At 35.3% G+C, this 15,271-nt stretch overlaps 1 protein-coding gene across 1 annotated transcript in view; it reads left to right on the top strand.

Annotated features, from left to right (window-relative positions):
* Window positions 1-15,271, top strand: part of PXDNL (peroxidasin like) — a gene marked incomplete at its 5' end in the record, with an annotated part of 424,640 nt that overhangs the window by 312,597 nt on the left and 96,772 nt on the right. Inside the window, 4 exon segments of the mRNA XM_058528993.1 lie at window positions 862-978; window positions 2,691-2,764; window positions 2,766-2,853; window positions 13,459-13,571. Of these exon segments, the coding sequence (XP_058384976.1) occupies window positions 862-978; window positions 2,691-2,764; window positions 2,766-2,853; window positions 13,459-13,571 (392 nt within the window).

Raw genomic sequence — 15,271 nt, 5'->3', positions numbered from 1 at the left:
ACTTTTAAAAACGTTTATTACCTGAATAAAATATAAAAACTGAAACAAATACACTTTGCCAAATATTATTTATTTTATCACGTTTCTTGTATTTCCAGATGGTGGGTGGGAGCAAGGAGTAGTAGGAATTGTGCAAAGATCTAACATCAAAGAGAAGTGATTTGTCAGGTCATCTCAGAAATTTGTTTTGAAAACGTCGTCACTTAGGTATTGTTGGAAATCATTGTGCCCTTCTTAAATGGCCACAGTGATTGATTTTTCATATTAATAAGAGTCATGAATAGATGCTATAACTGTATATGCAGCTCTAGCTATTCATTATTTAAGCAAAGTCAACTGTAAAAGATCTGAATATTTGGAAATCTTTGGATTTTGACTTACATGTGACTTTTCAAAGGTATCAGATCTTGTGTTGTGGGAACATTCATCTTAAGGAGCAGTTTTTTTTTCTGAAATTAATAGAAAAACTTCTTTCAAATTTTATTCTGTATATGAAAGTTTAGAGAAAATGATTTTGTTAATGATTCAAATATGATTTATAGATTTAAATATCTCTATTATAGCCAATAAATAACAACTATGAAGATTTAATTACATGAAGCCTCTCTCATAGGATTTAGAAATAATTCTTTTTTATTGACTACTGTTTTTCTGCTTTGCAAACCAGATATGTATATTTCTGGTTTCCTTGCAAGCTGGCGCAAACATACACAAGCTCTTACACAGTCTTAATATCCTTCGTCATAAATAATTGGAAAAAAATTTGAATTATGTAACATATTTATACATATTTCCTTTTTTCTCTCACTAAAAATTTATAAAATAATTTTCAATTTTGACGTAATTTTTCATTCTCCTTAGCTCCTCCACAATTTACCGTGAGCCCCAAGGATCAAGAGGTGCTAGAAGGACACGCTGTGGAATTTCTCTGTGGAGCAGAAGGCCGGCCTCCTCCAATAACTGTCTGGACAAAAGCAGGTGTTACCGTATCTACAAGTGATTGTGTGAAGAAATAAATGTCTTCTTTTTAGAAGGGTATAAAATGTAGTTTAGACTAATTATCACAGGTATATCATGGACATGAAAACATCACACACACAGAAAGTAACCTTTGATTCAAATATGTCATCAAAATTTCTGTGATGTTTTAAGTTTCATCATTTGGATGTGTGGCCTTCCTTAGATCATCCTCTCTGAAACTCAGTTTCCTGATTTTTAAAAGGAAATTTTGGAAAGTTCAGTGATTTAAAACATTTTTTTAAAATGACAGAATCCTCTTTTAGTACAAAATGAAATTGTAAGTGAAATGAACTCGTAAGGGAAGCTCTAACATATTAAATGGAGGAAAGAGAGCTGCTGTCCCTGATATGTGGGTAGGAGGTGGGGCCTGGCTGGTGGGGGCCACCGTCCCCACCAAAGGGCCCGGGCACTTAGAGGGAATGCTTGGAACATTCCAGAACAAGGCTGACAGTCTGCGAGATGAGAACTTTCTAAGATTTCTCTGGGCTTGGAATTCCTAACTTCTACATTAGTTTAGGTATCAGGTGAAATTCTAAATACATCAACATTGGGAATTTCTTTTGACTGAAGTTTTTGCTCTAGTCTTTATAAGATTAGAGTGGTGGGAGGTGGGCCTTGGAGCCGGAAAGCTGCGAGTCGCATCTCCACACCTTCATTTACTCGTTGTGGGACCCTGAACAAGTCAGTTAACTGCCGTTTACCAGAGTCCCTCATCTGTATGAGGGGTGATGATATTCCTATAACGTGGGGTGGCTGTGGGATTGATTGGAACGTGTTTATACTCGTAACTATTTAGAACAGTAGCTGGCGAATTAGTGTACATACTCAATAAAGGTTAGCTATCATTTTTTCCCTGTAACAAGACATTTAATTAGGCACAAACTTTCACTGAAATACTTGAGAATGACAACTCATTTACTTGTTGGTGACCACAGAGAGCGTAGGCTCAGTGTAAGCTTAGAGGTAAGAAGTACAAGGATGTCCTGAGGTATGGCCGTTAGGATTGTCAGTGTCACAAAAATCCCATTCTTGATGTGCTGCCTCTGCCCTTTAAATGTTATAATTCTATAATGTTTTATGTTCCAAATATCGCATACATGGTTTAAACAAATGTTAAGGAGGTATTTGAAAGTTGTATTTAGTAATCATTTTGTGGATAATTTAGGAATAAAAACTGTTATCAATATAAACAAATGCAAAAATAATTTCTCTTCTAGCCAAATTTTGCCTTTTTGTCCTATGTTAAGTAAGGGATTGGGGGGATACGGCGGCAGAAGAAGGTGTGGGCGAGCCTCGCACGCCTTGTTAAGACTTTTAGTTTTTCTTCTAAGAGTAATAGGAGCTGCTGAAAACAAGAGTGATGTTGTGAGTAGACTGGTTTTGAAACGTGCCCTCTAGTTGGTATAAGTAAACCTGAGGGGCAAACGTGAAGGTGGGGGATTTGTTAGGAGGCTGAGCTGTCCTCCTGTTGGGGCCAGTCAGTGGGTCAATGGGTGCCACGTGTCCTGGATGCAACATTAGGGAGAGGCCATCACAGTATTTTCTCCTGACACCAAGGATTTCCTGAAAGACAGATTCCACCCTTTACCCGGGACAACTATACCTTTCTAGCTTTCAGATTTTTGAGCCATTCAAATGCAATACAAAGTACTTTCCTTCTCTCTTTGCAGGAGGGTGGCTCCCTCGGGAAGTTCAGCATGCAGTTCTCTGCTCTGGCACTTTGAGAACTGACCACGTAGCACATCATGCATGATCAAGGCCGGTGTGAATGTCAAGCAGTTAGTCCATTGGGAGTGAAAAAAGTGTCTATCCAGCTGACTGTACAACCCAAAGGTGATGAGTGCTGTGACTGTGTTGGCCTGTGCTGAAGGGAATGCCTCTTTATTTTTTCCAGTTTTATTGAGGAATAATTGACAATACATCACTGTATAATTTTGAAGTGTACAGCATGATGGTTTGACTTAAATATATTGTAAAACAATTACAATATGTTTAATCAACATCCATCATCTCATATAGATACAATGAAAAGAAAAAAAAAATTTTTTCTTGTGATGAGAACCCTTAGGATTTACTCTCTTAACAACTTTCCTATATATCATACAGTACATATAGTATCAAAGATTTTTCACAATTATCTGAAAAGGTTTTTAAAATATTTCTGCTTTTTGCAGATACTTATCTTTGTGAGGCCACGTTTTCTTAATGTACTTCGACAAAAATGACTAATAGCAAGAGATTGAATTCAAAAACAGTTATTTCATTACTGAGATTTGCAAAAGCATAAAACAATGCTACTCCACTCACTACTTTTATTTTTGGAAAATTAGTTATTTTCATAAAAATAAGTTATTTATTTAAAAATGTTATGAGTTTATAATTGTGATTTTTGAATCAGTAAATAAATTTTAGAGTTTTCAGTTTTAATTTCTCATACAGTGAACATAGCCACATGTAACCTACATAAATAAAAGCTCTTTGAGCTTCTTGAAAAGTTTTAAGTGTAAAGTGTTCCCGAGAGCAACGTGTTTGAGAAGCACTCATTTGTTGGATTTTCTCTGCCTGATTTCTAGATCTTTCATTTTTCTTTTTAATTCCTTTTAACTCTGTTTCTATGTCATTTCACTCACCTCATATTTACCCTTTATGTCCCTTACTGTGTTTTCCCCCCAGAGAAGCCTCTAGTCTTTAGCTATGCAATAGTTTTATTTTTTCCACTAATATTTTGCTCAACTATATGCAAATATGTTATAAACAGTGAGTAAAACTAGTAATTTTGTAGAAACAAATAATTAATGAAAACTAATTCCAGAAGAGAGAGAAATCTAAACAGAATATGCAGGAGAGAAAAATGTTGCCAAAGAGCAGAGCACTGCAGATGCCCTGCTGTTCCTCTCTGGCATGGCTGTATAGATTGTTAGTTACTCTGACTACTAAACTGTGAAAAAGCTACCTCCGATAAAAGCCTGTGGTCAGGTGGTTTCCCAAGGAAAACCGTCACATCTTTAAATAGCGAAGAATCCCCGTGCTATTCAAATTGTTTCAGGGACTGGAAAATAATGAACATTACAAAATATTTTTAATAAAACAAAAATAGTCTTGATAACAAAATCCTAAGAATTCATTAAAATATAAAAAAGGAGATCTATCTCACATATCTATGCCAGAAATCCAGGAATGTAAATAAATAGGTATAATCATAAATCATGAAAAATCCAGTAGTACATTAAAAATTTTTAGTTCAGAATTGTGGTGTTTATCCAGAAATTCAAGGATACTACAATAATAGAAAAGCTATTAATATTTTTACCATATTAGTGGATTTAGGGAGAAAAAATCATGATTCTTTCTATAGATACTAAGAAGACGTTTGATAAAATTCAACATTCATTCTCATTAAAAACTCTTGGTATCATAAGTCTGAATAGACATTTCTTCAACGTGATAAAATAGATCTACTGAATTCATTAGCCAGAATCCTGCTTAATAGAAAAATGATATAAATATTTCCACTCAATAAAGGAAGAGAGCAAGGACTTCTGCTATCATCACTATCCTTTAGTATAGATTTGACGAGAGAAATCATTATAATTAGCCGGGAGATATAAGAAAGAAAAACCAGGAAAATTCTAAAAAAGAACCATAATTAAGGAGGGCTAATCACACTAAATAATAAAATACATAATAAAGCTACAATAATTAAAAGAGTACTCAGATAGTGTATTAAGACATAATATGCAATCTACAAATTGACTCAATTTCATATGAGACTGTAATACATGAAAAAGATGGCATTTCCTCTCAGTGAGGAAAAGATAGTAACTCAACAAAAGATTTGGGGATGACTGGGTAGACATATGAAAAGTACCACTGGGTGCATAGTGCACAGATTTTGTTCTGGAGATATCCTTCCAACTCAGGGAGTGGCCTGTGTCACTGCCTCTCCTACACATGTCTCCACTGGATCTTCTCTGCTTTCAGTAGCCCTTCCTTTGACTTTTTTGGTGGAGTGGGCTTTAGCGTTCCTCTAGTTTTGCTGAAAATAAAACAATAGTTTTATAAACAAAACTGGTAGCACATTTCTGTTTCTCATTCTCCTTCTTGCTGTTGGATGATTTTTTTTGTAAGGAAAGAGAAAATGCTGCTATTATGCTGCCAAACCACCAGGCTCCAACTCTTCTTTTTAAAATTTAAATCTCAGAATGTACCGACAGTTCTTTTCCTTGCCCTCTCTCAGTGCAGGCTGGAGTGGTGACTCCAGTGGGTGTGGTCCTTTTGAGTATGGGGACAGGGAATGGGCAAGGCTTAGTTTGCTCTTTGTACATTTGCTTCTTTTTCTTTTAATTCTTCCTTCCTAGTGATGGCACAGAAGGAGAGAGGAAGAGATAGATTGATTGGAGGCCAGTGAGTAGAAAGATGATCCTCTCTTTTTTGTTGCTGCTAGGTCTTGTCTGGTCTGGCCATCAGGGTCTTCTGTGTGGCCACTTCTCCAGGATTCATGTGTATTATTCAGAGGCCATATTGAGCGCTCCCTACCACTCGGTTTCCTGGTGTGGGAGACCCAGCTCCAGCTTACGGCCTCTCAGTCAATCTTGTTTCTTCTTACAGTCTATTCCACAGTCCCTGCTGATAGGGTTTCCTCACTCAAGGGGTGGTCATACTAGGGGTATTACTGATTAACTAACTGCAGATTTGATATCAGCATCAAATAATAATAATTATTACTTAGATGTGGCACATAAAAATCATTTGATTAAATCTTACCTAACAATGGAATATCAGTTGGGAAAATGGTTATGGGAATTAAAATGGTATAATATTCTTACGTATCTGAGTTGAGGGGTTAGTTAATCTATTAATCTCAAGCTTTTAAAAGAGTGAATACAAAAATATCAAGGGTAAGTAGCAAAAAATTAAAAATATGTGTATAAGTTTCAAATCAGAAAGGTGAAAAAGATGGAAATAGAAAACCAAGAAATTAATTCTTTTAATAAAAGAAAAGAAAGGAGTAAAAAAATCTGGCCATTAATTTGCTGACAAATTTTGTAAATGTTCTAAGATAAAGATCAATCTAGTCTTATACAAATTCTTCCAAAGAATAGAAGACAGAATATTTTCTAACTTTAACTAATAAAGGACATTATGAGAAAAAAATTCAGAGTAATCTCCATACAAAATATTGTCCAACTGAATCCACTGACTAATAGATTAATGGAGGACAAGTCATGATTTTAATAGATGCAGAGAAAACATTTGATTAAATTTATCATCTCTTTGTTATTAGGAAAAAATTTGGCAATATAAAAATAAACAACTAAAATATTTTGTACAGAAAAAGACTTTTTTGTAGAAAAAATACAGGAAATAATATTTTTCAAGATAAAATGTTAGAAATATTCCCTTTGGAATTAGAAAGAAGACTGCATTTACTCAATGCTGTAATGGAAGGTCCTAGCCTGTGCAAAAAGGAAAGAAACAGAAGCAAATGTTATGAATTTAGAAGGACTACATACAATTTTATTATTTATATGTAATAGGCTTTCCTCATACATAATCCAAAAACATCTACGAATAGACTATCAGAAATTATGAGTTTAGCAAGATCATTGGATCTGACATCAACAAGAAAAAATTATTTTCCTTTCTACATGCCAGCAACAAACAGAACACCTAATTTTATTTTAAAAGCAATACTCCTCAAAATATCAAGAAAGTTTAAGTTAGTTAAAAATAAATCTAGGGGCTGGCCCAGTGGCGTAGTGCTTAAGTTTGCACACGCTGCTTTGGCAGCCTGGGGTTCATGGGTTTGGAACCCTGGGCACAGACATACACACAGCTCATCAAGCCATGCTGTGGCAGCGTCCCATATACAAAATAGAGGTAGACTGGTATGGATGTTAGCTCAGGGACATTCTTCCTCAACCAAAAATAAATAAATAAATAAAATAAATCTAACAATACGTTATTGTTGACTATAAGTACAATGTTGTACAGTAGATCTCTAGAGCTTATTCATCTTGCTTAACTTAAACTTTATAGCCCTTGACTAATAACTAAAAATTCGTTAGGAGGGTAGATCTCATGTTAAGTGTTTCTACCACAATAAAATAAAATTTAAAATAAATAAATAAGTCTAACAAAAGATGTGCAAGAACTGTGTAGAAAAAGAATAAAACATCATTGAAAGAAATAAAACATCATTTAAAGAAATTGAAGAAGACAAATACTGACTATTGTAAAGATGTTAATCCTGCCAATATTGATTTATAGGTCAATGCACTTTCAATGAAAATCCTGAAAGGGGTGTCGGTGGAAGATGAAAGGCTGATTTTAATCCGTATGTGAAAGTGCAAAGATCCGAGAAGAATCAAGATAATCTAATAGCAGGATGTTATAAATCTATCGTAATTAACGTATTGTATTATTGGCACAGTAATTGACAAATTGACCAATGGAACAGAAAGAAAGACCGTATATTATAGTGGTGCCATCACTCGTTACTACAGAAAGTAGATCTCCTCAATAAATAGTGACGGGCAACTGGTTATCCACAGGGAAGACATGAAATTGCATTTTTACTTCACTCTATACCCACAAATCAATTACAGATTTAAAAAATGACTGTATTATTAAAACACAAATATTTAAATATTTCTGAAAAAAATAAAATTTTTATAATAGTAATAATGAAGAATTTTTAAAACAAAATATAAAAACCACTAGCTTATAAAAGATTAATAAAGTAATCTACATTAAAATTTATATCTTTTATTCATTTTAAAAAAGTCAGAAACAGAAAGATGATATTGCAATATATATAACTGACAATTTTTTTTTATTATCTGTACTATTTGAAGAATTCCCTAGTTTGATAGCAAAAAAAGACAAATAAATTAGCAAATGGAGAAAGATAATGAGTATGGTTCGGGAAAAAGTTAAGTTTGGTGTGTTTGTTGGGATTGAATGTAGATGTCTAATAGATGGTTGGTTTATGAGCATGGAGCTAAGTTGTATAGTCCACGGTTGTGAATGAAGTCATACAGAGCTAAGGTGTATGTTGAGTGAGAAGGTGAGAAGGCCAAGGATGGGACTTCCTTGGAATGTAGAGGGGAAGAAAAGCTGTGAATGGAATCATAAAGGAATGCCCAGTGTGACAGAGAACCCAGAGGAGACAAGAGTCTCAACAGCTAAGAAAAAAAGTATCTCCAGAAGGAGAGAGTGATCAACTGTGTCAAAAGCCACAAAAAGGTGCTTTCAGTAAAGACTAGAATTTTTTAAGATTCTGAATATAATAACCTAGACAAAAACACTTTTCAGACAATAGAGGGAACCAAAGCCTTAAAGGAAGTAGGCTAAGGAGTAAAGGGGCTAGAGGGCGATAAGCCGACTATTTCTTTTCAAGAAATTTCCTCATGAAGAGAAGCAGTAAGAATGTGGCAGATGGGCGGGGACATGGGCAAATGAGAGGAAAACCTGTTTTTCTGAAGTATTTTCTGGAGAGAAGGAGAAGTTGGAAAGATGGAACAGAGAGCGAGTAATGGATGGTTCAAAATCTCTCAGGTAGCAATATGGGATGGAATTTGCACATCCCATAAAGCAGTTTGCCTTTAGGAGAAGAGGTATTTCTTTAATTTAGATGAGGAGAGGAAGGGAGCTAAGAGTGGGTGTATAGAGAGGAACCTCTGTGAAAGAGAAGGTGTATAGACACTTGGGGAGTTTGGTCTGATAGCTTCTATTTCCTCTGTGGAGCAGCAGATGCTTCGTAGCAGAACGCTGTGCCAAGAGATGAAGTCAGCGACTTTCAAAGGGTAGTAAATGCTTAGATTGTTGTTGTTGTTGTTAAATAGGATCTGAAGTGACAAACTAGGACGTATGAGCACTCCAGATACTTGGGTGGAGAGTGAGGTATGTTGAACAGGACAACAGTGTAGGTATGTTGAACTGAAGGACAATGGAGGAAAGGAGTTGCAAGTTTTGGAAGGAAAGTTGTAGAGGTGATGAAATTTGGGATCTTGGCTAAAAAGGGAAGAGAAGGAAACTAGGGCCGTGTTGGTCAATAGGAAAGAGGAGGAAGGTTCCCAGGAGTCTAGATGGAGTCAAAATGAGGAGATGAAAGAGCAGTTGAGACAGGAGCTTGGTATTAAATATTTCCAACAAATTTTAAGTAATGGCACAACCTAGAGTAATGAGTAGCTGTTGTGACACGAAGTAAAAGTGGATGGAGATACAGGAAATCAGATAATCGAGGCCATGATGTGAAATGTTAGATGTTAGAAATCTCTTGGTTGAATCAGGAGGGTCACTGCCTAGTAGATTCACTGGTCCTCATGAGATGTCCACTGTCATTGACGTGAGTCTAGCCATTGTCAGGAATCTGTAAGTCATGGTTTCAGCAAACCCAAATATATGTTAGCTTAGCATATAATATAAGATTTTAATAAAACAAAATAAAATTCTCGCTTTAAGAAGAGAATCTTTTTATCTTAGTAATAAATTTTTGATGTTACCATATATTTTTATTTCAGTCATACAAAAAGATATCAAGAAAGATATGATGAAAGTCTTTATACTCACTACTCAAATGAAGAAATAAACATTACAAATGCTTAAAGACTGTCTATTTCTCTTCTTTTCTACCTGTTCTCAATTCCAACCTACTTGTTACTAACCTGGGTTTGGTGTTTATGATTCCCTTGTGTGTCCACATAGGTGACTTATTTTAATTAAACATTTTATTTTGAGATAATTGTGGATTCACACTCAGTTGTAAGAAATAACACAGAGAGGTCCAGTGTACCCTTTATCCAATCTCCCTATCTTTCAAAACTATAGTACAATGTCACAACCAGAATATTGACATGTCAAGATCAGAACATTTTCATAACTACAAGGATCCCTCATGTTGCTCTTTTTTTTTTTTTTGTGAGGAAGATTAGCCCTGACCTAACATCCAATGCCAGTCCTCCTCTTTTTGCTGAGGAAGATTGGCCCTGGGCTAACATCCCATCTTCCTCTACTTTATATGGGACGCTGCCACAGCATGGCTTGACAAGTGGTGCGTCGGTGTGCGCCTGGGATCCGAACCTGCGAACCCTGGGGCCGCCGAAGCGGAGCATGCCAACTTGACCTCTAAGCCACCGGCCAGCGCCCATGTTGCCCTTTTTTAAGCCATGCTTACTTCTTACCCCTCCAGACTCATCACCAGCTAAAACCCTGACAACTACTAATCTGTTCTCTATTTCTATAATTTTGTCATTTCAAGAATGTTATATAAATAGAATCATACGGTATGTAACCTTTTGGGATTGATTTTTTCACTCAGTATAATTATCCAGAGATTCATCCAGATTTTGTGTGTATCAATAGTTCTTTTGATCACCAAAATATTTATCAATCATTCTTTTTATTGCTGAGTAGCATGCCATGGTGTGAATGTACCACAGTTTGTTTAATCATTCAGTCATGGAAGGTATCTGAGTTGTAGTTTTTGGTTATTGCTAGTAAAGCAGCTATAAACATTGGTGTACAGGTTTTTGGGTGAACTTAAATTTTTATTTCTCTGGGAAGAATGCCCAAGAATGCAATTTCTGGGTTGTATGGTAGTTGCATGTTTAAATTTTTAAGAAAATTTCTAAATTCTTTTCCGGAGTGGCTTCACCGTTTTACATTTCCATAAGCAATGTATGAGTGATCTAATTTCTTTCATCCTTGCCAGTGATTTGTGTTATCACTATTTTTTTTTTTCTCTTTTTTTTTGTGAGGAGATCAGCCCTGTGCTAACATCTGCCAATCCTCCTCTTTTTTTGCTGAGGAAGACTGGCCCTGGGCTAACATCCATGCCCATCCTCCTCTACTTTATATGGGATGCCGCCACAGCATGGCTTGCCAATCAGTGCGTCAGTGCACCCGGGATCCGAACTGGCGAACCCCGGGCCACCGCAACAGAGCGCGCGCGTTTAACTGCTTGCGCCACCAGGCAGGCCCCCACTATTTTTTATTTTAGCTATTCTGATAGGTGGATAGTGACATCTTATAGTGGGTTTAATTTGTATTTCCCTGATGACTAATGATGTCGAGCATCTTTTCATATGCTTATTTGTTACCTGTATATCCTCTTCAGTGCAATGTCATGCGTTTTGCCCATTTTCTATTTGAATTGTTTGGTCTTTTACTGTTGAGTTTTGAGGGTTCTGTATATATTTTAGTCACAAACCCTTTCCTGTGTACGTGGTTTGCAAATATTTTCTCTTAGACCATAACTTGTCTTTTAATCCTCTCAACATGGTCTTTCACAACACAAAAGTTTTTAATTTTGATGAAGTCCAGTTTATCATTTTTTTCTGTGATGAATTGTGCTTTTGATGCAAAGTCTAAGAACTCTTTGCCTGGCCCTAGCTTCCAAAGTTTTTTTCCTATTTTGTTTTCTAAAAGTTTCATAGTCTTACACTTTATATTTAAGTTTGTTGTCCTTTTTGAGTGAATTTTTGTATGTTGTGAGACAGATTGCAGTTCATTTTTTTTTTTTTTCTGCCTATGGGTGCCTAATCACTGCAGCACCATTTGTTGAAAAGGCCTCCACGGAATTGTTTTCACACCTATGTCAAAATCAGTTGGGCATATTTGTGTGTTTCTATCACTGGGTTCTTTACCCTGTTGCATTGATGTACATGTCTGTGTCCACCATTTATCAATACCACACAATCTTGATTACTGCAGCTACAAAATCAGTCTTAAAATCTGGTAGGCTGATTACTCTCACTTTATTTTTCTTTGTCAAAATTCTTCAGCTATTCTAGTTCCTTTGTATTTCCATATAAAATTTAGAATAATCTTGTCTATATCTTCAAAGAATAAATCTTGCTGGGATTTTGATAGGAATAGCATTAAACCTAATATCAATTTGTGGAGCAATGACATCTCTACTAACTTGAGACTTCCAATCTGTGACTATGATGTCTCTTCATTTATTCAGATTTTATTTGATTTCTTACATCAGAATTTTGTAGTTTTCAACATACACATGCTGTATAAGTTTTGTTAGATTTATACCTAAGTATTTTAATGCTTTTGAACACTTGTAAATGGCATTGTTTTTAAAATTTCTGTGTCCATATGTTCATTGCTTGAATATGCAAATACAATTGATTTTTTTTATGTTTATCTTGTATCCTGCAATCTTGTTGAGCTCACTTTGAAGTATTTATTTAGATTTCTTAGAATTTTCTATATAGACAATAATGTCATCTGCAAAGAGCACAGTTTTATTTATTTTTTCCCAATTTGTGTGCTTTCCATGTCCTTCTGCTACCACGTTACCCTGGCTGGAGCTTCCAGCACTGTGTTGAGTAGGAGTGGTGAGAGCAGACGTCCTTGCCTTGTTGGCTGTCTGAGAGGGAGAGCAGTCACTCTTCCACCATTAACCAGAATGTGTATTATAGGTTTTTCGTCTATGTTCATTTTGTAAGCTAAGTTCTCTTCTATTTGTAACTGTAAGTTCTCTTCTATTTCTATTTTTCTGAGATTTTTTATTTAATCATAAATGACCATCGAATTTAGTCAAACACTTTTTTGCATTAATTGATATTATCATGTGACTTTTTTTCTTTAGCTGTTTTTACAGTGGATTTCATTGATCAATTTTCAAATCTTGAACCAAATTTGCATACTTGGTCATGGTGTATAAATCCTTTTATATTGATGAATTTATTTGCCAGTACTTTGTTCATCATTTTTGTGTCCATATCCATGAGAGGTACTGGTCTGTAGTTTTTGTTTTTGTTTTTGATATTGTCTGTATCTGGCTTTGATATTAGGGTAAGCCTCCTCAAAAGAGTCCAGAAACATGCCCTCCTCTTTTATTTTCTAGATGAAATTGTATATAATTGATGTTAATTCTTTTAAAATTGTTGGGTAGATATCTCCAGTAAAAACATTTTAATTCTCTCCTAAAGATTTATTTTTTAGAAGTTTAAAACATTGTGAAGTTAATTTCCTTAATAGTAAGGTCTATTCCAGTTGCCTAGTTCATAGTAAGTGAATCATGGTAGTTTGCGTTTTTTGAAGAAATAAGGTAAGATTGAATCTTTTTATCTTAGCCAGCAATAAATTTTTGACGTTACCATATATCTTTATTTCAGACTTACAAAAAGATACTGGGAAAGGATAATGAAAATCTTATACCCGCTACTCAGCTGAAGAAAGAAATATTACACATATGGTTAAAGGCTGTGTGCATACCTCTTCCTGTGTTCCTGCTCTCACCTCTACTCTAATGACCTGGGTTCGATGTTTATTATTCTCTCAAATGTCCAAGTAATTGTTTTTGTAAAAGCTAATGTGGCTAACCAATATAGTATCCAGATTTATACTGTTTGACTTGGCTGGCACATATTGACAAAAATGATATTGACATGCCATTATTTTGGTTTGTTTCCACAGTTCTTCCAGTGTTTACTCAACTACCTGAGGATACAAGTGTAGAGGTTGGAAAGAATATAAACATTTCATGTCATGCTCAGGGAGAACCATAGCCCATAATTATTTGGAATAAGGTAAGGCCCCAACTAAAAGTACAGTAACATTAAAAACACTGACAGATGTATTGACCCACTGAAACAGGTAATGATTCTCATATTGACTTATTGCTGTTGTGATTTTTGCTAACAAGTAATACTTTTTACACCGAAACAGGTTTATTTCCTGTTGCTTCTTTTTCTTCTTCCTTTTTATTTTTTAGGTGACTGTATCTGATTTTGGCTCAGGGCTTTGATCAAGTTCATCCTTTCTCGTTTGCTTGGTGATGAAAGCTTCATAAGCATAACTAAATTCCTCTAAGGAAAAATTGCTTTTGTCATGTATAAATTAAGAGTTCTAGTGGCTAACAAGAAACACTTTTGAATTAATAACTCAGAAGTGGATTAGAAGTAAGTCATTAGCTGAAACAAGAAAGGAATGAAAAGCTTGGTATTAAAACAAAGTGACATGAAAAAAAAGTACTTCTGTGGGGTCAAAACCTGAGTGACTTTAAAGAAATAATAGCTCCTTATTTATATATCTTAGTACACTTCCATTGGTTCTTTGAGCTGTATTCTTTCAACATAATTGCTTCTTCCATTTTAAGTTTATCATCAAAATGAAATGATTGGTTTCAGATTCTAATGTTCTTAAAAATAAATGAAACTGCAGACACTTGAATGGCAGTTTTTATGGAAAATTTTAACAAAATGTAAAATTTGTTAAAGGTTACAAAGCTGTTTTCCAAAACCACTTGGCTTGTTTTGTTGTTACCATATAGTAGCATTATATTTTTCGTGGCTCGCTTCTTTTGTGCTGTAGCTCAGGACCACACGCAGTTCTCTGTAAAGAGTAAAGTTAGTGGTCTCAGACATGAAACTTTAGGCACATGTTCTCTCAAATAGTCTGAATATTTTTTATAATTCCTTTTTAATTTAATATTATATAATTCAAGTATTTTTATGCTAAAATAGGAAGCATAAAAAATGTACATTTTGGTCAGTGTCTAAAGCCTTATTTGACGTTCTACTAAATGCTTTATCATATAATCATATCAGCAAAATATCACAGAGTCTAATTTCTAAGAGGTAGCTTCTAACCACAAACAATTGATAGAAGCCTGACTGTAGGCTGAACATTTTACGTACCACATCACATTTAATCTTTGTAACAATCCTCTTCAATTCACGAGTTTGAAAGAGTATGAGTTAGGATACTTTTGCTACAAGCAACAGAAACTACCTAAAATAAGCAGATAAGGAATTTATTGGAAAGCTATCTGCTCAGAGACTCTAAACAAAAGTTGTAGAACTGCAGGTTTAACCTGAGAGTTCTGGAAGTAAGTAAGGAAAAGAGAGGGGAAAGGAACAACTTTCAAAAGAAGATGCAGCCGTGGTCCAGCAAGAGGAAATGGAGGGGGTTGTCCTGAAGGAAAGACCCTCTGGGCCCCACTACTGTGACCTGGTCGCCTCATGCCCCTTCTATATATCTGGTCTCTTTCAGTCTGCCCTTCCAGCTGGTAAGTCCCCACTACTTCCCCTCATCCCCTACCCTGAGTTACCAGCTACCCATCACCTTGGACTTGTTTTCTAGCACTGGCCAAAGACAGCTGTGAGAATCTGAAGACCTATGAAATGTTTTCACTCTAAACCCTCATGGTTACATTCTGGCCTATTGGCCATCCCTGGAGTATGAATTCTTTTGAAATAATATTTACCATCCTCAGTTTCCTGTGAGT

This window comes from Diceros bicornis, chromosome 33 (genome assembly GCF_020826845.1).
Source record: "Diceros bicornis minor isolate mBicDic1 chromosome 33, mDicBic1.mat.cur, whole genome shotgun sequence".
In the NCBI taxonomy this organism is placed as follows: domain Eukaryota; kingdom Metazoa; phylum Chordata; class Mammalia; order Perissodactyla; family Rhinocerotidae; genus Diceros; species Diceros bicornis.
Note: the sequence above shows the minus strand (reverse complement) of the source record. Positions and strands in the feature narration are given on the sequence as shown.